The sequence below is a fragment of the Melanaphis sacchari genome, unplaced genomic scaffold, assembly GCF_002803265.2.
Source record: "Melanaphis sacchari strain LSU unplaced genomic scaffold, SCAv2.0 Contig134_pilon_pilon, whole genome shotgun sequence".
Classification (NCBI taxonomy): Eukaryota; Metazoa; Arthropoda; class Insecta; order Hemiptera; family Aphididae; genus Melanaphis; species Melanaphis sacchari.
In genome coordinates, this window is record NW_020270560.1 from 1,403,411 (window position 1) to 1,426,840 (window position 23,430).

Here is a 23,430-nt window from a genome sequence, read left to right on the forward strand (position 1 = left end):
TGTGAATTGGATCTAGTTGATACTTAAGGAGCTAAAAAGTAAAAAATATTTTTCAAAATAATTAAAATAAAAAATGGGAATATTTTATGCTAATTCAGCTTTTGATAAAATTGATTTTGTTGTTGTTGTTGTAATTCAATAATTAATAATTGTATAAACTCAAACATTTTTACTTAATATTGAAATTAGTATTTTCTAGATATGATATAATTTTAAAAACATTTTGGATCTTGTTCTATTTATGGAAATTTGAAATATTTTGACTAATTTTAGTTTTTATTTATTTTGATAATATTTTTGATTTTAGTTAAAAATCTTGGAAATCAAATAGGTAAACAAATAGTCCCAATTTTTATTTTAAATATATTTTTGAAGTTAACATTTTTTCTAAGTTACAAATATTTACATTCTTAAAATGTTTAATACTAGAATCTGTATAAACTAACTGTCTTAACTGGAACTTAAAACAATTTAGCATTTAACCTCATTAATTTATATGGCGAGAAGAAAATTAAATTTTTATGTAATTGGGTTCATTCAAAAAATAATGATTTTTCATTAAACAATCTTAGTTATTCTTTTTAAAATTCAAAAATCTATTTAAAACTATTTTATAGTAAGTTGGAGGAAGTGCATGATAAACATCTAAAAATGTTGTTATTATTTTATTATTGGTAAAAATATACACATTTTGTAAAATTGTATTTCAACATAACATATATTATTTTGATATTTTTTTATAGATATTATGGTTTTTGAAGAAGTTAAGTCTATAAATAAATTATTATTTACAGGTTCCACGTATAATGTGGAAAGATTTGAAAAACTGCCATAGACGTTGTTTTAATTATTTATTTGAAAAATTCAAACAATTTTATTTACCTGCTATTTTTCCGGATTATTCAACAGCTACAAATGTTTACAAACCAACAACAGGTTAGCATAAACTAAATTTTATTTATTGAGTTTTATTTATTATATGAAGTTAAAATTATTTTTATTTGCAGATCTACCAGATTGCTCTAATCAAAATAGAAATGATGCAAATAGTAGTTGTAGAGTTTGTGTGATAAAATGGCTTGCTGGATACACTCAAGATATTAAACAAAAACACTACCCAAATATTCCTTTGATATCAAAATTTATGGGGTAAACTAGAAGATGAAAATAAATTACTTATTATTGTTATATTTAAAAGATGTCGCATTTACATAGCTGTCTAAGCTGTAAAAATGTAGATCATAGTCATTTTATATTCAGTTGTTTCAATTTTGTGTTTTTAATTTTAATATTAGAGTGAATTAATTTATTTTCAGTTTTCAAATTTAAAAATAAGAATATGATTTGTGTTAGTTATTTTAATTTTTAAACAAGTTTTGACCATTTTTAAATTTTAATATTTTTTATAGTATGAGTAAAATATTAAAATATTGAAAACAAATTCAACCATAAAATATAGGTAATGCTCTTACTTTCAAGTTTGATTGTAGGTCAATTTATACTAATATTGAAGTTAACAATTTAAAACAGGAACGAATGAACATAGAATTGCTATGTGACTATACATCACATTCACAATGTTGTTAATTTATATTGTATTCATATTTATGATGTGTATTAATTTAACTTTTGAGTGAAAAATATTAAATTTGTGTTATAGAGATAAAGCTCAATTAGTAGCTTTTGAAATTGTCAGGGATACTTTATACAAATCAAGAGAAAATGTGAATTTAATTCATGAAATATTTCGTCAGGCATTTTTATTAAATTTTAGTTGGGCTATGGCAATAAGAAGAACTATTGCTGTGTACAAAGATTGGATTCAACTAAGTGTATGTATATTTAAAATAATGTTCTGTGTAATTTTAGGCACATTATTAAAAAAATATTTGTCTACCATACAGGTTCCACAACAACCCCCTTTCATGTTAGATCCAGATGGAACAAATGTGCAAATGTCTAGTTTAGATGTAAGTTAGATTATTGCTAATTATTTATTTTCAAAATATCAGTAAATATTTTTTCCAATTTCGTCTAGAATAATGCAGAAGAAATTCCACCAGTTAAATATGGTGATATTAGAGCAGGATTTCAGGTAATTTTTTAATTATGAAGTATACTGTTATTACTAAAAGTACATGTTATTATTTTTATGGTTGAAATATAATTCTTAATTAACTTTATGATCCAGAATGTTATTCAATTGTTTATGACAAATGCGTTGCATGTCTTTGTGGCCCAAAGTGGTACTGAGTATCCAATGTTGTTGGAAGAACAAGTGGATACCTGTAAACGAGTTTTAAATATTTATAGATATATGGTTATGCATACATATATGTCTTTAAAAACTTGGTAAGAAATTTTATTTATTTTTTTAAATCAGAATGACCTTGTAAATTAATATACTAAAAAATGCATTTTAATTTAAAGTTTAGAGTATGATTATTGATTTCAATGATAAACAACATTTATTATAATACTGAAATTCTAAACGTATGAGTTTATTTCTTGTAGCTTGCAATAAAATTATTTGTATGAAATATCAACTAGATAAAAATTTACAGGCATGAAACTTTTACTTTAAATAATGGTTATTCCTATGCTCACAATACATTTGAAAAAATACATATTAGAAAACTTATATTATTTTTCTTTTACTCAATATCTTGATGTAATGAGTAATGTTTGGAAGTTATAAAAGCTAAAAAAGGCTAAATATGCATGTAATTATGCATGAAAAAATTATAAAATATGCATGAAAAAAATGTAAAATATGCAAAAAATTATTCAAAAACTGTATTGTTGAAAAAAAGTTAAAATACATAGCTTAGGAGAGAAAAAAATGAAATATTTTTTAGGAACTATGAAGTATGCATGATATGCATTGAAGATATAGAAATATGCACTTTTTTCATTAAAATTAACAAAATATGCTTAGTATGTATTTTTAATTTTCAATTTTTAAACTCAACATTGTATAGCTGGATTTTTAGTTTGGTCTGCTATAAATTGAGAACATACTGAACAATATGCAACTCCTATAATTTCCAAACCCTAGTAATGATGTATACCATTAAATTTAAAATTTATTGTTTAATATTCTTTTTACGGCTTAAGAAATTTAATTTTTTTTTTATTATTATAAAAGCAAGGCAAATTGTAATTAGATAAAGTTGAATATTTAAAATACTTAAAAGGTCATTTTCGAAAAAAAAATTACTTTGCATACAAAATTATATTATTATATTTATTTATTTTTTAAATCTTTCATTATCTGCAGGTCAAATTGAGTAATTATCATTTATTCTTGAATTTATTTTCTGGTGATAAATGTGGCTCTTCATGTTTTCTATAAACATAGTATATTTTATCACCATTTTAGTATTAAATTTAGTTATTATTTTTATTTTTGTTGAATTATTTAAATTAAATAATAACTCAAAAATAAATATTTTTTAATTATCACATGAGACAAAAGTAAATACTTTAATGCTTAACTTTATCACATTAATTGTTAAAATTTTTACTTTTTTCAATAATAATTTATTAATAATATTTTATGTATAGTTTTTTTTGTTTTATATTAATTCATTAGAGATAATTTATAAACTCTTTAAATTTTTTTTTAATTCTTTGCAATTTTAAAGAGTAGATTGTTTGAGCTGATTAAATACCATTTCCTCTTTTTTTTAAAAAAAATTTTTTGATAAAATTAAGATTTTAGGATTAACATAAAGATTGTTTCTGAAATTATTAAATAAAATGTTATAGTAGAATTCTTTTGGACGTTTTGAAAAGTTGTAGTATCAATGTTAAATATTTGAAAAATTACAAATTTTAAGTTAAAACAACTTTTTTCTAATAATTTATAAACGTTATTTTTAATTCATACAGGGAACAGTTATTAAATGTTCTGTTAAGAATAACTACACTTGTTTTGAATAAAAAACCACCCAGACGAAAAGAAGACACCTTATCTGGAAAATTAGCTCCAGCAATATTTCAGGTAAAAAATATTGGTGCATAGAGAGAACTTTGTACCTGCATGTGTTGTCTCTATATAATACACGTGTAACATTAAATCTATGTATCATATTATTACTACAGTTTATTTATAATTAATACTAGAGATAAAATGTTAATATCAAAAATTTACCTATGATTAAATTTGTAAAATAAAATATGTACTTAGATGAAGATTTTTTTCATTTTCATATTTTTGTATAGAAATGAGGTACAAATTTGAATAAATTATTTAAGTTCTTGTAACTCATATTAAAGTAATAATTTAAAAAAATAACTTTTTTAAATTTATTTCTATTAAAAACTAAATAAACTGTAGTAAGAATCTGATATGTAAATATAGATTATTTATGTTATGCACGTGTGTGAAAAATACAACACATACAGTAATGATGTTCTCTTGAGGTATCTATGATTTAATTCTAGTTAGATACTTACAATTAAATTTAATGAAGTTATATTTTTTATGGTAAATTTGTTTATAATGTATAGGATAGATGCATAATGTTTCTCATATATTTAAATATTATTAAATGCTAGAACAGTTAAGTTGCCATCAATTTTTGATCATCTAGATTTAAAAATTTCTTTAGGCATAAAATAAAATATTTTGGTAGTCATCCCTGCTGGAATTTCAAAACAAGCGAACATTTTCAGGTATTTTCTTTTAAGATGTTATTGTCAAATAAATGTTACTAGCATGAAAGTATTTGTTTGGTATAAATTAAGAGAGAACTTCAATATTAATAATTAATTAATTTACTTTAGTAAAGTATTTTTACCATAGGTTTTATTATTTTTTTTTTTTTACAAATATTACGTTTTATTATTACCAAATCCTGGTCATAATAATATCATATAACCCATTTGTAAATTAGTTGATCCAAACTAACTCAATGGTTTTAATTTTTATGATAAACCATATTATTGTCTAACAAATGCGCCTGTAAATGTAGCATGGCATTCAGTATTTATATAATTATATGGTTTTTATGTATACAAACATTATTGTAATATAAGTTTTATGATATGATACTGGTATAAAAAATTGGCATTTATAAACGAGCATGCTCTTGGCCACATTAATGAGTCTAACTTTATTTTAGCTATGAGTGAATGCTTAAAACATATACAGCATATTTATATGAAGTGTTATGGTTACTATAATCGAGAGGTATTTATTAACTACTTAGGGGGGTACATTTATTGGATTATGTTTTTTAAAGTAATTAAAAAACATGTTTAATCCATTAGCTTACCTTTACTTAATTAAATGTTTGCAGTATACATCATAACTATAGTTTCATGTTATATTATTAGTACTCAAAACTCTGGATTTATAGTTTGAAATAAACAATTTTTTTTTTAAATGTTTTTTTGTGATGTAAATTTAATTTACAAATGAGGCTATCTAGAAATATTGTATGTTGTTAAATGTTACCCGTCTACTTGCATATAAGTAAATTTATATGGGAAAAATTTTAAATCTGAGCATGCTTGTGCCAAGTGTTTGGCCATTATAATATTAATTATTTAATGTTTTTATTTAATATAGACTTTGATTGTAACATGGATAAAAGCTAATTTAAATGTACCTATTTCTGAGAAATTATGGGATCAGTTTCTAACAGTACTTTGTTCACTCACTCAATGGGAAGAACTTATAAAGGAGTGGTCGGTAAGTATTTTCTTATTTAATTATAAAACTAATTGTATTTTATTTGTATTATGATTATTTAAAAAGTATATTAATTTAGGATTTTCAGTATATTGATATTTAGTTATATTTATTGCTGTAACCAAAAATAACATTTTTATCTTTCTTATTTCAATTCAAAGTACCTAATTTTTTTAATTAGAAGTTTTAATAATTTAAAATTTATACTTAGATAAAATAATTTCTAATAAATACAAATTGTAAGTAAAATAATATTTGATTACAAATTTTTACTGCAACTATTTAAAAAGTTAAGATAATTTTATACAAATTTGTTTATAATATTTGTTTCTAAAAAGCAAAAGTGTTCAATCTATAATTTTTTTATTTATTGTATAAATAACTATGTTATGTAGGCAATAGCATTTAATGAAAAAAAAAGTACATTGATAAGTTTCCTTTGCTGTTAAATGTTTTAAGAATCCTAGCGATTGAATAACTTATACTAGTTATGTTGAATTTAAATTTAATTATAAATCAAACATAATCAAAGTTTTAATGAAATCGTAACATTTATTATATTAACTTGTTATTTAATGATATCATATAATTATGTTAACTGTTGTTAACTAATAAATAATTATTTGTAACCTTTAAGTTAAAATTGGTATATGATAGAATAATATAAATATTTATTTACATAATGTTGAAGTTTCAAGTCTCTAACAAAAACATTTTATTATAATAAAACTAAAATTATTGCTTATATTTTAAGTATTATGTTTCATGAAAATGTTAATTTGAAATATTTTAGAAATAAATTTAGTATTTTTAATATTTTTATATCACCATTAGTGTAACCTATGAGAGGATCTTTATATTAATTTTTGAAACTTTTTAACCTAACATAAAATTTTTTAACAACATTCTTTGAACAAAAAATATGAAAATTAAAAATAGTTCAAAAATAGCAAGAATATTTTGAAATTTATACCATGTCCCTAAAATATTATTTTTGTTTTTGTACTACAACAAAATAAAAATATTTGTGGCTTGGCTGCTACCAGTCGCGGAATGCAACTGAGTGTAAGTAACAGCCACAGCTATTAGCTCCCGGATGGGTGACCATTTGGGATCATAGTGGTTAAAAACCTTGCCACACATACACATGTTTGCTATCAATCGTAACAATTGTAAAATACAATCTACTGTACCAACCTTACCCTTACCACAGTTCATAACCCCTACAAACAGCTAATGGCCCTAGTTGCCAGACTTCAGTTCAATAAAAGAAAAAAAATTTGTTTTGTCAAAAATTGATGTTCCGTAAATATTCTTTACTTATATTTTATAGAATCAATTGTTAAAATAAATACATGGCATTTTTATTTTGGATTCTGCAAAGTACCAATGAGATTTAATATGCTACCTATTTGAAGTCTTTAATTGAAGATATTATCTTTTCTTCAATATAATATGTTGTTTGACACAAAATAAATAAAAAATCAATATTATAGTAAAACTGATATATTCATAACTGTTAAATCATAATAAGTTTATTTATAAATATTTTATTATTCTTTTGATTAATTATATGATTTTAAGTTTTAAAATTTGATATTTGATATAATATTTAATAATTTTTTTTAAATTTTAACAAACAATGTATTTTTATATATTTAATTGTTTAATAATGGTAATAATAAATAGTATTTAGCTGAAATAATGATTAAATATTGTACACTTTATATTTGCTTCATTATTTAATTCTATTCTTTTTTTTATTGATATAAAATTATAATACTATATTATATAATTTTAAAATACATTTTAACTAAAATATCTACGCCGATAAATATGAACTTTATTTATAAGAAATTAAACTCGGATTAATGAATATATGCATCTTTAATAATTAAATTAAGTATAAACTATTTTATAATTAAACTGTGTTTGATGCTCACAGAAAAATCATTTTTTATGATTATGTAATTGCTTAATCGATCAATTAATTATAATGACTTATCATAATTATAAATATATATATTTTTTTTTGTTTGATAATTTAAGCCACAGTTAAATGTTTTGTCTATTAATAATGATATATTGTTTGATAATCGATTTATTTTTTAATATGTATTATCTCTTTAAATATGTAATAATTATTTTAAATTTATTGCTATGAAAAAACAAACTAAGCTCATACTCAGGATTGTATTATACATGATTTCTTCTTTATTTGACGTGATTTTTTAAAATATTTATGTTAATAATGATAAAAAACCATAGGTATTGGATTAATTAAAATAATCAAAATAGTTTTAATGCATCTACAGAAATGCTTTTTATTAATTGTTAGACATATATTGTTTTTAAATTAGTTTTAATTTAAATAAAATCAGATTTTACAGTATTTAAAATTAATATTAATATTTTAAATTGTTTATAAATATTTAAATTTGAATAGTTGTGATGGCAGAGGATAACTCATAAAATATTGGTTGTAGTACTATGCTCATAAAAATTTTTAAATATCCATGTATAATAATATCGTCACAATAATTTATTTAAAATATTGTTATTAAAATAATTATATAATAATAAACATTAAATACTGACAATATTTGTATTTGAATTTTTAAAACATTTTATTTTTTCATCATGCGTTTTTTATGTATGAGTTCATTAAAGTTAATTAAACAAAATATGTATTTATCAAATAAAAGCATAATTATAAATTATTTAATAATAATAATTTTAATATTATGTTTATTTATTATTTCTATGTAATATTAAAGTATTTATTTAATTATTAAAAACTCAAAATGAAATTAATTTGAAAAATGTTTTTAAATTTCTAATTATTTTACCTTTTAGAAAACATTAGAAACTTTAACAAGAGTATTAGCTAGGCATGTCTATGGTCTGGATTTAGCTGATTTGCCATTAGATCGTATATCGGATAAAAAGTCAAGGAGAAAACGTGGTAGTACTACACTAAACTCGGCATATAACATGTGTAATTTGTCACACACACGAGTTAACCAACAACGAGGTTCAGTGACAGGTAATTAATTTATCATATAATTTTGATTGTATTTTAAGGTACATACTAAGAGGTAAAACTTATAGGAGTTTAAGTATTTATGTCTAATAAGACATAGATATTTGAATTATATTCATAATAATCTTTTATTTGTTAGAAATATAGGCATAAATAATTTAATGTCAATTAGGTACAACTAAGAATAATTTTTTTATAGTTCATAACAATATACAACTACTTAGGTATAGCATAATTAGTTTTTGTGAGAAGAGGGAGTGGATATAACTTTTAATAGTCAAAAAATGGTAAATCTATATTCTAAATATACATCCTAAATTTATTTTGGGATTTTCTTAGATTTGTAACAAATTTTTTTACAAATTTTACTTGGTAAATTTAACCTGTGTGGAGGATAAATTTGAATATTTAATGTAATAAATTTTATACCAAACTAAATTTTTTCTACAATTTTGTATTTATTCAAACTATAAAAATTACTCATTGATGATCATTCTTTAACCAGGTTAACCTTTATGGTAAATGGTAACTATAAATTTAATCTAGAAAACTAAAAACAGTCTTGCTTATAAATAGTTGAACTATGCATATTTTTTTTACTTTAGTATTAAACATTTTTCTATTTAAACTTAAATATTTTAATTCCAATACTTCATGCCTAAAATAAAAAAAGATTAAAAATATAAAACTTTAAATCCAGCCATATATTAACTTAGTTTCTTGATAAATAATTTAAAAAGCGTTTCAGTTTCTATATATGACTAAATGAAAACATAGAAAATGTTATATTTTACAAAAGACAAAAGGAGTAAAAATATCTGAGAGGCTATAACCTCTTTAGTCTTTTTTTCAACATTGTTGTTAAATATATTATTCATATCTTTTAAAATAACTTAAACGTCTTAAACTATTTCTTTCTCTTCGATTTATCTTACCCATAATTATATACAACTCAAAAGTACAGTAATATTTAATTTAAAATAAAAATAGATAAAAAATGTTATGTTTTAATTACTATTTATTTGTGGATTAAAACTTATGTAGTTATGTAATGGCTTAGTTGTGTGGTATTATAATTAACTTTGTATTTTTTTTTTTATCTAGACAATCAATCAGATAATACAATTAAAAGACGAACACTTATAAAGCGGTCAAGTAGTGATTCAGATATAACATACTGTTATTTATTTCAAAAATATAATGAAACTGATTCAATTTTCAATATTACTGGTAAATTATTAAAAATCAATAAATTATTATATATTTCATAAGTATTTTTCTTTATAGAAACACCAACAACAGATGACCTTAAATATAGCTGGAAAGATGAAAAATCATCAAAATGTTTATTTAATGTACGAAAATGTCATTCTTTAGAAAATTTATCACAGCTATTAAGTAAGTTACTTTCTAAGAAAAAAACTATGTGCAGAAACTGTTTTTCTTACTTAAATATTTCAAAAATAAAATAATCTATTTTTAGTGTTACGAATGCGAGACACTTCAAGATCACCCTCTCCAGTACCTTCGACTGGTATGGAAAGTAGTTTATTTAAAGAAGCACACATGCAAATAGAAATTATGTCATCTCAACATCCTTCTTCAGGTATAGTTTTATCATTAAAGATAATCACATAAAGTTGAAATATTGTATTAATATATTACTTATGTATTATAGAAAAAGTAACCAATAAAAAGTCAGTCATGTCTGGTGGCGATGTAAGAGGATGGACACCTGATGTTGCTGCAATATTATGGCGCCGAATGCTCAGTGCTCTTGGAGATGTCAATGCATTAGAAAATCCCTTACTTCATGAACAAGTATTTCAATACTTACTAGACCTTAACACAACTATGACCAAAGTAAATCAATAAAAGTTTGTCATTAATTTTTAAATTTCTAAATGAATATATTTTTTTTATAGATATATCAAAACCAAGGAATGGTAGAAGAAGAGACATTTGTGTCTCTTGAACTAGTTCCACCGATTTCTGTAATTTCGCCTTGGTGTTTTCAGGCAAGTTAAGAGTGTTACAAAATTTCATTTTTTATTAAAAATTATTTACTAATTATTTTGTCTAATTTTATATTATGATGATAATATCAATATTATTTTTAGGCTCTGAAGTTACCAAAAGCTTATAGAAATGGTAAACTCCATGCATATAAGTTATTATGTCAGATGACATTAAATAATAGAGATATGCCTCAGGGACAAAAATATGTAACACAATTTTTTAAAGTTTTACATTACGGTTTAACTTCTAGCGATCAAGTAATTATAATCACACATTTATGCATATTATTTTTAAAATCGAGTAAATTAATATAAATATATATTTTATTTTATTTTACAGGAAGTAGTTAACACTATATTAAAAAATACTGGTTCTGAATTTTTTTCTCACCAACTTCCTGGTTTTACTTTGCTTACATTAGATTTTGTACACGCTTGCAATGAAGTTCTTAGTGGAACGAACGTTGTTTTGGTAATAACATTATTATGATATGATAAATATATATGAGTCATTTTTAATTATTATTAAGTACAATTTATATTTATTTTTCTTTAATTATTATTATTTAAAAATGTATTTAAGTGTTAATTACTTTATTATTTTATAGGCTCCACGTGCTGAAGCTGTATCTATACTAGGCTCTCTGTTAAGTTTCCCTTCAAACCTTACCAGAGTACCTTATCTTAAACCAGATTGTCATCAGTTTGATATAACATATTGTCCTGATATAAAAGTAAGTTTAAATAATATTTTGAATCTTATTGAATATAAATTATATTATTATTATATCATTTTTTAGGACACAGTAATAACAATTATGTTGAAAGTAGCCAAGAGAGAACCATCATCATTAGCAAGATGTATTTCTTTGTCAAATTTGGGGATTTTTATATGCCAAGAATTAAGTAACAATAGTAAACATCCTTGTATTAAAGAAGCAATTATCACATTACTACATGCCTTACAAGTAAATATTAACAAATTTAATTTAATTTAATCATCACAAAAATATTTTTTTTTCAGTTTAAGAATGAGAAAATTTCCCAAGTAGCTTGTGACAATGTTTTTCTGCTCTGTGATTATGTACCAGACTTGTTAAAACATTATCCTGATATTCCACCAAAAGTTCTTGAGGTAATTTATAATTTTAAATCAAATATTAATTTATTTTGTATTTACTATTCTACAATTTAATCAATTAGATATGGACAATTTTGTATAACATATGAAAATTAATTATTACGTAATTTAGGTATTATCTGCAACATTAGCAAATATGTTACCAATTGGTGACAGGAATAAACGTTTATTAACATCTCTAGTATTTTGTTTGGCTGAATGGACAATGTGTATTCCTGTACCACTTTTATTAGAGCTACGCCCTAAGCAGAGTTTATCAATGACTGTATTTATGGTATGATCTATAAATATTTGAAATTTATTATTTTTCGTGAATACTGATTAGTATCTTGTAATTCTATTATTAATTGCAAAGGATTAAAGAAACCTAACTACATAATCCTATTATAATGATGATTTATTGAGGTTAAAACTATATTGTATCTTTAGGTTATTGATGCTTTGAGCAGAACATGTAATGATAAAACAATTGAACATTTAAAAAAAGCAACAGAAGTAAATTTAGAATATTCAAATGAATTTACATTTGATATTACATTAGACAATTTAAAGTCTGGCGAGTCGAAAAGCAATAATAAATTTGGTGATCATATTATAACACCTACTCATTTAAATAGTACCCGACATTCACTTCAGATTGCTTCTAGAATGGTTTGTATTTAAATAATTAATAGAAAAAATAATAACTATAGTAATATTGAACATATTTTAACTATTTGACAGATAATTAATCATTTGTTAAATCATTTGGGTCAATTTCCGATGCTAATAGGACCTGCAAGGTTATGTTCCATGGTATCTGAACACGATGACACTTTAAACTCTATTTCTGAACAACTAACGATTGACATATTTACTGTCCCCAGTATACAGGTATTTTTTTTTACTCAAAATGTTTTTGTGTAATATTCATATTTTTATTTTAAATTTAAAATAATTATTCATCTTATTTATTTTATAGTTATTTATGTCTATTACTAATATGTTGGTCATGTCTATAATTGAACTACCTGCATTAGAAGTACCAGGCGGAGGAATAACAGCAGGTCTAAGAACAGGTTTAAATCAAGTGCGAGTTATACAACGTGATTTAGTTGGAAAATCATGCTGGGATATTTCACCTCTGTATTGTAGTCCTAACTATGAACATAAAAATGGTAACTATGCTTAAGATTTTATTAAAGTGAGCCAAATTAAAATATACTAACTATTCATACTATTTCTTTTAGATGATAATTTGTTTATTACCAATTCTGTCCAAGAAACAAATGAAACTGAAGAATCAATTGTTGTAACATACAGTACAAACTGTCAAACTCAACATACAATACGTCATCGAGCTCCTGATGTTTTACCAACTTTTGAAAATTCTGCAGATGATCTTGATAATCTTGACGATGTATTTTTGATGATCTGAAATATTTTTTTTTAATAACAATTATATAATTAATATCATATTCGTGATTACAGTTACTCCAGTACGTTGGTTATACGAGTTCCGAATGTTTAGAAGACATGGAAATTTTGCTGAACAACCCTGCTGTAAAGTCTCCTATGACTTCACAATTAGAACAGGATATTATGAGTACAATTTTAGGACAACGGTTCATGGACAACAGTTATACAGAAAAATTGAGTACTGTACATTATAATCAGTAAGTTGAGTATTCATTTGCTAACAAAACGTTAATTTTTAATATTGTCTTTATTTTTACAAAAGTATGGAGAAACGACCTCAATGTAGTGTACATAAGTCTCCATTTCAAAATGGCCGTGCCCTGTTTTCGGAATTAGGTTTTACCAGCTGGGACCAACGACGTCAAATCTACCAGCTTGAACGTAATGAAAAGGTCCTAAGAGAACTTCGCGTCCTCGATGCCCAGGTAATAACTTTATGCTTAGTACATTTAAATTGTATAATATGCGCGTTGCCATAACATAGAATAACTTGTTACGTTGTATGGTTTAGTGTTGTAGAGATACTCATAAGATTGCAATCATATACGTGGCTGAAGGCCAAGAAGATAAGGTATCGATCATATCAAACTCTGGTGGCAGTCAAGCGTACGAAGATTTTATTTCAGCACTTGCTTGGGAGGTAAGATCTATTGACATATTGGAAACCCGTTCTATAGTAACATAGTGTTAAATTATTAATTCATCCATGCTATAGGTGGAACTGGAAACTCATAACGGTTTTATGGGTGGACTGCAGCGAAACAAAAACGCCGGTACGACAACGCCTTATTATTCGACGTCGTTCACCGAAGTTGTATTTCATGTAGCAACTCGAATGCCGACAACAACCACGCAAGAAGCATATATACAAAAAGTGCGTCTATTGTTATTGCACTTCTTTCAATAGCCCATCGTTTTTATCTCCATATCATATAATAAATCGTTTTATGAATCACAGGCCAGACATTTAGGAAATGACGAAGTGCATATCGTGTGGTCAGAACATTTCAAAGATTATAGACGTGGAATCATCCCTACGGAGTTCTGCGACGTTTTAATTATTATATACCCTCTACCAAACAATTTGTTCAGAATTCAAGTCTCTAGAAAACCAGAAGTAAGTACAATTTTATACATGAATATACAAAATGGTATAGTAAACACCCAAAATCTGGTTGAAATAAAATGTATTTCAATGAAAATTAGTTATACTTGACTGTATTCATTAGATCTTATTTTAAATAATTATATATTTAATTTTTACTTTTGATTTTTTTAGAAAATACTAGATTTTAAATGATTTTTAATAGTATTGTTGGTTATTAGTAAATTGAAAAGAAATAAGAACCTATGCACAGCTGCCTATATGGTTTGCTATAAATATTTATTTAATTTAAATATATTTCAGAATAATAAAGCATTTCATAAAAAAAAAAAAAAAAAAAAAAAAAAAAATGTAATTTAGTACTTATGTACAATTTTATTATAAGTTGATAGAGATATTAAAAATAATAGTTAGGTACCTAATAATATTGTTTACTATTAAACATTGTATGTGTATAGTCAACTCGCAGTATAACGAAAATGTCAATATGATGAACGAAATTGCGATTCCCTTGAAAATGTATGATGTATAACAAACATTTTCTTCTCGATCTCTTAGAATTCATTTTACCGCGAGTAGACTGTATTTACATGTGCTTATTTGTAAAAAAAATATAGTTTAATAACTAGATGTATACAAAACAATTATTATAGAATTTACATTATAGCCATTAGTCTAAAAATAGGTGTAATTATCTGTAAATAGCCATTTTACTGCCACCCTTAGATATACCCCAAATAAGTTTTTACTAGTAAATTATAGTTTTAGACGTTTACTGCATAATATGTGTTATGTATTGTTTACTTACAACCCACGAGTAGTTTACTTAGAATAATTGATTACGTATGCCTATGATAAAATTGGCTATCAGTATTTGTTTTTATTATATCTTTTCCCATTAGGTACCATATTTTGGGCCACTTTACAACGAGGTCATCGTTCAAAAATCAATATTAGCCAATGTCGTGCGTTGCGCGGCAATAAATGCATCATGTGCCAAACGTAGCATGATACCTTTCTACCAACAATAGTACGTTAACTATTTTTGTACTTATTAAAACAATTTAGTAGCTTATTGAAATCGTCTTAGTCGTCGGTAAAATTTTAAATGAATACATTTTACAGTTACGAAGAGAGATGGCGGTCGTTAGATATGGTCATGAAAAATTACAAACACTCCAGCACCTTTGAAGAGTTTATATCGAATGTATATTCACCCGTCCAAACCATGTCTCCATTCCAACAACAGCCTTATCTAAGAAGCAATTCAGGTATTTGTGTAATAAAATAACGTCAATAATTGTATAATGTTTACCATAGTACACAAACGTGTACTTTGAAAATTCCGATGCATTGTGGATAAAAGAAAATCGTCTTTTAATATGTTAGAAAAATACAAGTCTGACGATTACGTATTGTCCGGTTCGTCTTCATCCAATTTAGCTGCGGCACTCATAGACTCGTCTCACCGGAATAGGAACTCTAAAGGTAACTCGCACGCGGCAGTTAGCAACGCAGTGTTTGATTTTATTATTGACTCATAACTGACTTCCTCATAGCGTAATAATATTATATTGTAGTGTACAAGCCCCATATCATTGAATATTTAGTGTACTGAGCAGTGCTCGAATTGGTAAATCAAAAGAATGGGAACTCAAATAAAAATTAAAAAACAGCGTTCCAACTAAACATTTATTTAACATTAACCTCGCCCCCCCCACATCCACTTAATTACTACTATCATATTTTAAATTAAATAAATCCTAATGTATATTATTTTTGACTAAGTGTTAATATGTTTACACTTTTAATTTTTTTCCTAGTTATATTAAATAGAAAAAAACTATTATAGGTAGGAAATTTAATTAAAAAACGTATAGGTAAAATATAAAAAAAACTAAATACAAGTATATTTTGTTGTTATTTATATTTTATATTGCCCAATTGCGTACCTGTGCGTTCTTTTAGGAAAATATAGGTAGTATAGGAATGCTAATTAATATCAAAAGCTGGTTAATTTAGTTACTGAGTTCTCATGTGTCCTTTCCAATTCGAGCATTGGACTACTGAGTGATTGTTTTTAACTATTAACGGTTTTAAATAGATATTTTTACATAAAGTCGTTATACCTATATATTATTATGTTCCTAAATAGAATATTTTTCTATACATTTCAATATATACAATTATAATTTCGAATGAGTAGTTTAATTATATTTTGTAAGAATTTAAAGTTTTTTTATATGAGCGAAATGTTATGTCGCAGAGCCCATAGAGGTAACTCCGCACTAAATATTGCAAATAACTCGGCTGGTCTAAACTTAATATACTTATAACTATATTAACACCTTATCTGAAATTCGATTTTTGTATAAATATATTGAAACAACTACGAAAAATATTTTGATTTGAAATATAAATTTAAAATTATGCGAAAAAAATATTATTAAAACATTAACTAATAGTTTCTGAAACAATCAAAGTCCTTTCATAACTTAACCACTATATAACCTATAGATTTATCATATTATACAGTCAACAGACACAATTTTATTAATAATAATACATAGTTGTACCTAATAACGTGTGTAGGGCTGTCAATAGATTGGTCTAAGAAGAACGGGACTGATGTGGATGTATTAATATCAGCGGGGATATCGCCTAGGCCCCACAAGAAATTAACTTCTCATCAAAATTTTATGCGATAGCGTTTTCGAAATGAATGGTACATACAACATTTTTTGTTTTCTGTGTGCGTCGTATTTGTCTGATTTAATAGCATGCATGTATTTTTATTTTGTCTTGTTTTGTTTCGTTTTTTTTTTTTTTTGGTCATAGATTATAGATTGTAATACTGTACTATTATTGATAATTGGTATTTCACTACAGTACAAATGCATTATTCGATCAATATCATGTCAATAGTTATATTCGATTGATACATTACTGTTCAGCAGGTATATTTTTTATTTTATTTTTTCTAATCGTTTGTCTTTATTCCTAGTAAACATGTTATTCGAAATTAATATTTATTGCTTTTAGTATTTATTAGTTTTATTAGGTACCTAGTATCGATTGTTCTGGAATAATTGTTGTACAATAATGTTTTAATATGTATATACTGTGACTACAATTAGCTGTTGAAAATCGATTTGTGTTGTCTTTATCATATTATGTCGTGTGTGTAAGTTTAATCACTATTATCATAATTCATAATATTATAATATGTGTTTATTACATAATAATATGTTGTACAAATAACGCGTTACGTACAAGAATTTAATTTTTTTCTAAAATAATTATTAATAACAGTGGTGTAACAGTTAGACATCATTGAGTGGTGTAAACCACTGGGGCTTACCTCCTTTAAATTTTTAACAAGTCCCCGCAAACAATTCTCGAGTATTTGTAGTATTCATACAGTAGGTAGTATAGGTACCTATGTTTAATTATTCAGTACATTTTTCCTGAATGAATTTCTTCTACACAGTTAGACGTGATATGATTGATAACTTTGAGGATTAAGCCTATTTATGCCATTGTTCAGGAATGACTATAGACATTTAATTAAATTTAAAAATTAATTTGGAATTCAAAATGTTTTGTAAAATGTTATTATTAGTACTTACTAGGTATTCTGCTTTTATGAAAGCTTTTTAAAGTAAATGTTTTTGCCTTTTAAGCCTGGTAGTTGATATCTTTGGATATTATTTACATGCGTAAATTTGATGATAATATTTGTGTATGTGTGTGTAAAAAAAATACATATTCGCGTTAAGACGTTAAAAACGATGTCATATTTGTAGTTAAGTAATGTAATTTGTAAAATATATAATGTTAAAATATGAAAAATATTAAAAAATTTAATGAAATATAGTTAAATTAAATTTAAAATTAAAAAAACTATACATGTCTTTTTAAGATTATTCAAAATAAAAATTTTCAAGATAATCTTGTATTACATAATATGCATATTAGGACGTATAAAATTGTCTTACAATCGTTCAATACTGTAGGTAGAAAATATGTATTTATTAGAAACAATTGTATGTAGTTGGTTTTAGAGTAAGAATAGTATTTAGGTTCCCTACGTGTATTGTATCCGTCTTACTGAGGCATACCACACCAAAATATACATTTTGTAGTTCCCATTTTGTGTGTTAAGCTTAAATATTAGAATGAAATAATCTATTATCAAACTATTAGAACATTTTCTGTGTTCTCTTACTGATTTCTTACGGTATTTTAATTTTTAAACGAGTTATGATTATGTGAAATATTAATATTTAAAAATGCTAATAACTTGTTTAAAAATTAAAATCCTGTAAGAAATTTACGAGAGAACTCAGAAAATGTTCTAAATAGTTTGATAATAGGTCATTTTACACTAATATTTAAGCTAAATACAAAATCGAAACTTCTGAACGTATATTTTGTTATGATATGCGTTAGTTAGACAAAGACTACACATGCGGGTACGACGTCCTCTTAACCACAATTTTATTTAATTTGATTACATTTGTGATTCTAAAACAAAACGCTATACGATTAAATCAATTTTATAAGCAAATAAAAAAAAAAAGTAAGTTTCGGTAAGTCTCCGTGATAGATGTGTTAAATTTGAATTAAATGATATACCATTAGTTGTACGGAAAATGATTCTAAGCGGTGATGGTCAATAAACCTATATTACTAAATAAATTCCATAATATAAAGTTTTTGATATTGCTATAAAGTATAATATTTTATTTTACTAATAGTAATATAGTTTTTTAAATTTATTTATACGATTTTGTGGTATTGATTTAAAAATTACAAGTAATTATTGGTAATAATAAATACTATATAATATGATAGTATAATAATAATTCATATACCTATGTGATGATTTTGTTAAATATTAATTCATATTTAACCTATTTTAATTAAAAAAATGAATGGATAACATTGAATTGAGTTCCGCAAATATTTTTAGGTTATTCGAGTTGAGTTCCTTTTTTTTAATTGTTATAATAAATATAAAGAGACAATAAATTTAAAAATAATATTAAATAAAAGTATTTTTTACCTAGAGAATAAATTTTTATCGACAGTTAAAGAAAAGTAGTAAAAAAAAAATTGAAAATTTGTCATACTTATAAATATTTTAAAAAGAGTTAAAATTCATTAAACATTTTATTATAATATAGGTATTGAAAATAATAATTTGGAAATTTTAAATATATATAATTATATTATTATTTTTGGAAATATAACAAAATATTAAAAATTGTTTGAGGAGAAATAATTATTTTACGGGTGAATATCTAAACATACACTCCATTTTCACTTTTAATAATTTAATAATTAAGTAAGTATTAACTAATTGTATGTTACCGGCTTTATAGGTAGTTATGACATTTTATTTATACGAACTCAATCCAAAAATATTAAGATAATAAGCTGGACTCCATTCAAACACATAAAAGTAGCATAGACTCAATTTAATATCACCGAAATGAATTAACTCGTAATATAAATAATATAATATAAAATAATCCTAAAACACTCGTATAAACAAATAGGCATTCCGATCTGTTCAGCTTAGAATATTGTTTTGTATATAATGGTTTAACATTGAATTTAAATTTGTCACATAATATAGGTACAGTAACCTTACTCCGAGGTGGCGAGGTACATTCAAAATTTAAACTAAATCTTCAATGATTATCTGATGATTAAATTCTATAACTTGATTAGAAGTTAAGAGTATCTATAACTAAAAATTTATGAATTTCATTAATTATGACATTGTTTAAGAGGTCATCATACTTACGGGTGTTGTCTCCGTCTTACAAACATATGACATAGCAAATGTGCGTTCAAAAGTTTAATTGTGTGTAATAACTTATAATAATAAGTAAATTGAGGCAATCGAGTTGAGTTCGTAAAATATTACAATTGAAAAATTACCATAACTCACATAAAAATTGGAATTGATTATCAAAAATTTGCTGTTATAACTCTTACGTTTGTAAGACGGCCACAAGACATTCGCGGATTGATGCATCTATAATAAGATGATGTAATATTGATGTTAAAATAAATAAAATTTCGTTACTACGAATTTAATTAGTAAAATAATCATACGTTATGATTAAAAATTTAATAATTTTTCATGATTTATTTCACCGATTCGTTTTTTACAGTCAAACATGGTAATATTATAATATTTTAACTTCAATATCAAAACATTTGTTTACCCATATTTAATAAAACTCATACATTTTTCTATTCGTAAATAAAATCTATAAAAACTTCATCGGTTAATCATATAGCATTTTTTTTTCTAAACATTAAACTGCAGACGGCAGTTAAAGTGTATAACGCTTCCGTTGCCCGTCGCAGTCCATCTGCAACCCTCACACTGCCCGATGCCGAATCATTTTTTTTTTTTTTTTTTTTGTATTGCATTTCTTAGCGAAATTTGTGTATAATATTTTATTAACGTTGCAGTTGAAGCGGAAATGCAAACCGTCCGCCTGCAGTGAAGAAACTACACCAACATCGCCTGCACGTCTGCCGTCCATACACAATACATATATAATAGTACCTATATAAAATATATGCCATATAAGTGTCGTCTGTTCAATCTGTCGCCACCAGGAACGAGAGAGATCGCCGACGACCGGAACTCTTCCGCGGCCCAGCCGATGACGCCTTACTTCCGGGGGGGGTGATCGTTGTATCTCTTCGGCGCGCGCTTTGGCGACATTCGTCGAATCGCGCGTGTAAAGAGTGTAGTACCACAAAGACGACGACCGAGCGGAAGACGATCGACCGGAATACGCCGTGCGTTAATTACGTTAAGTACAAAATATTCCAAAAATGAAAAAAAAAACACAATTTCCTCGTCCTACGTTTCTTTATTCATTTACGACGTTATTTTCACACCACACATTAGTTACTATTTTCTTTTTCATTTTTTGTTAGTTTTTTTGTTTACTTTCGATTACATAACCGTGGTTTTAATGATTATTATTTGAACTGTTTTTCTATCGTTTCTATGATTATCATTACTGTAATTATTATTATTTCTACCGATCCGTCCCGTATGTACTTAAACCGTTGTTTTATTTATCTATACTCCGAAACCTAGACTGACTTGTTCTATTCCGCGTTTGATATGCGCGCCCCCGTCAACCATATAATATTATTATTATACTAAAACGTACCATATCATTGTATAATATTATAATATGTATTTGAATGCGTGTTATATAATAGTGCGACACGACAATGACATAATAATATGTACATATAATACTCATTAACGTCAGATGCGTTTTGTTTGCTCGACGCGTGTCGCGTGTGCATGTTACCTGCAATTACGCGACGACATTTCTACGATGACAAAAAATTGTAATAATTTTAACACCTGTCCATGGACCGACGGTCTCACCCAGAGGCGTATTTACAATTTTGGCGCCCTTTTTTCTCCCTAAAAAAAAGGTCATCAGATAATAAGCTTAGCCCGATAATATCTTATTATTTTAATATTTCGGAGAGGGGGGGGGGTAGAGAGAAGGATTTTTATTGTAACTTTAAAAAAATTTAATTACTAGCTCAGCGCCTCTTTAAGATACTTACTATTTGGCGGCATTGCCCCCCTAAATACACCACTGGTCCCACCTTAATCACGCGCGTGGCGTACACCACTCTCTATGTTGCCTATAATATTATAATATACGATCATCGTCACACTCCTCTAAACGCATAACCTAGATATTAAATATTATATAATTTTAAACGGTTTATTATTACGGCATTCACCGATTATTATATTATTGTATTGCGACCGAATCGGTTTTCATGTACGTATAACCATTGATTATAGAATATACTATAGTACTATTATAGTATATATTCTGGTATAATGGTATAACGCACATCTTTAACGCGACACGATAAAAATTAGTATTAGGCATGTTTTTTTATCCTCGACAAACCTCGCGGCGGTCTAATAATAAAATTGTTTTTCTCCGTTAGCACCGCGACGACGTGCGCCATTTCATCGTGTTTCGCATATCGAAATAAATAATAATAATTATCACAATCGTTAATTTAATAATTACGCGACAATACGTGCGCAACACTGTACGCGTTATTTTTATAATTATTATTATTAATCGAACGATATGATATTTTCATTAGTATAATAATATTAATATGTATGACGGGTGCGATGCGTGTCCGCATATGATTATAACGTAACAGTATAACAATGTCCTCGCTGCTTTTTTGTCCCGTTTTTTCTTTTTTTTTTTTTTTTGTGTGTGTTTTTTAATCGCTACTACGCGATATCGTGTATTACTTCTGCCGTCATTACTACACTGTATAGGTATTAAAATATGATATTGTTTGTTATTTTTTTTTTTTTTTAATTCACGTTTTTTTTTTTATCGCGATCTCGTATACTCACGTTTGTTTAACTTAAGTCGATTAATTCAATGGATACAATCACACCAGCTACCACTGTTGTGACGCATTAAAGCCAACGGGTACGATGATAATATGATTATTGTTCTTATATAACACGGCCGCGTTTGATCGTATTATTATTATTCTGTATGTATATTAAATAAAATGTGCACTAAAATACTTTCATCGTCTTGTACAACATTAAAACATGTTATAATTCATTACGTTTAGGTACTTTTTAACACGTTTTATACTCTATTCATATATATATTTATTATATGTATTTTAATATTTGAACGTAACTCTTATATTTAATTTTTCCAATTTTTAATCTGTGATTTTTTCTCTAGTTATTTTTATTTATTTATTAATTTTATTATTATTATTATTTATTTTATTAATTATTATTATATATTATTATAATTATTTTTCTCTAACTTTTAACCATTACGCATTAAGTTCAAACACACCTATCGGTATTGCTCGTCACGCACAGTATTAACG

General features: G+C 25.4%; 1 protein-coding gene across 3 annotated transcripts in view; it reads left to right on the forward strand.

Annotated features, from left to right (window-relative positions):
* LOC112591414 (ral GTPase-activating protein subunit alpha-1) overlaps positions 1 to 23,224 on the forward strand; it is a 31,102-nt gene extending 7,878 nt beyond the window's left edge. The window contains exons 6-39 of one of the 3 annotated variants that reach the window (XM_025335220.1): positions 795 to 936; positions 1,008 to 1,149; positions 1,661 to 1,832; positions 1,905 to 1,970; positions 2,039 to 2,095; positions 2,192 to 2,352; positions 3,895 to 4,006; positions 5,579 to 5,701; positions 8,558 to 8,747; positions 9,849 to 9,974; positions 10,032 to 10,142; positions 10,228 to 10,350; positions 10,423 to 10,607; positions 10,670 to 10,762; positions 10,865 to 11,020; positions 11,103 to 11,234; positions 11,371 to 11,496; positions 11,563 to 11,730; positions 11,787 to 11,897; positions 12,016 to 12,177; positions 12,333 to 12,554; positions 12,627 to 12,776; positions 12,865 to 13,060; positions 13,133 to 13,302; positions 13,374 to 13,558; positions 13,624 to 13,786; positions 13,873 to 14,001; positions 14,077 to 14,235; positions 14,320 to 14,478; positions 15,369 to 15,496; positions 15,592 to 15,737; positions 15,856 to 15,954; positions 17,059 to 17,191; positions 20,962 to 23,224. In XM_025335220.1, coding sequence (XP_025191005.1) covers positions 795 to 936; positions 1,008 to 1,149; positions 1,661 to 1,832; positions 1,905 to 1,970; positions 2,039 to 2,095; positions 2,192 to 2,352; positions 3,895 to 4,006; positions 5,579 to 5,701; positions 8,558 to 8,747; positions 9,849 to 9,974; positions 10,032 to 10,142; positions 10,228 to 10,350; positions 10,423 to 10,607; positions 10,670 to 10,762; positions 10,865 to 11,020; positions 11,103 to 11,234; positions 11,371 to 11,496; positions 11,563 to 11,730; positions 11,787 to 11,897; positions 12,016 to 12,177; positions 12,333 to 12,554; positions 12,627 to 12,776; positions 12,865 to 13,060; positions 13,133 to 13,302; positions 13,374 to 13,558; positions 13,624 to 13,786; positions 13,873 to 14,001; positions 14,077 to 14,235; positions 14,320 to 14,478; positions 15,369 to 15,496; positions 15,592 to 15,737; positions 15,856 to 15,954; positions 17,059 to 17,174 — 4,680 coding nt within the window. In that variant the 3' untranslated portion in view covers positions 17,175 to 17,191; positions 20,962 to 23,224. The remainder of the gene's footprint in view (positions 1 to 794; positions 937 to 1,007; positions 1,150 to 1,660; positions 1,833 to 1,904; positions 1,971 to 2,038; positions 2,096 to 2,191; positions 2,353 to 3,894; positions 4,007 to 5,578; positions 5,702 to 8,557; positions 8,748 to 9,848; positions 9,975 to 10,031; positions 10,143 to 10,227; positions 10,351 to 10,422; positions 10,608 to 10,669; positions 10,763 to 10,864; positions 11,021 to 11,102; positions 11,235 to 11,370; positions 11,497 to 11,562; positions 11,731 to 11,786; positions 11,898 to 12,015; positions 12,178 to 12,332; positions 12,555 to 12,626; positions 12,777 to 12,864; positions 13,061 to 13,132; positions 13,303 to 13,373; positions 13,559 to 13,623; positions 13,787 to 13,872; positions 14,002 to 14,076; positions 14,236 to 14,319; positions 14,479 to 15,368; positions 15,497 to 15,591; positions 15,738 to 15,855; positions 15,955 to 17,058; positions 17,192 to 20,961) is intronic. The other 2 variants (XM_025335221.1, XM_025335223.1) reach the window with 2 other exon arrangements.
* The last annotated feature ends 206 nt before the right edge of the window (positions 23,225 to 23,430 follow it).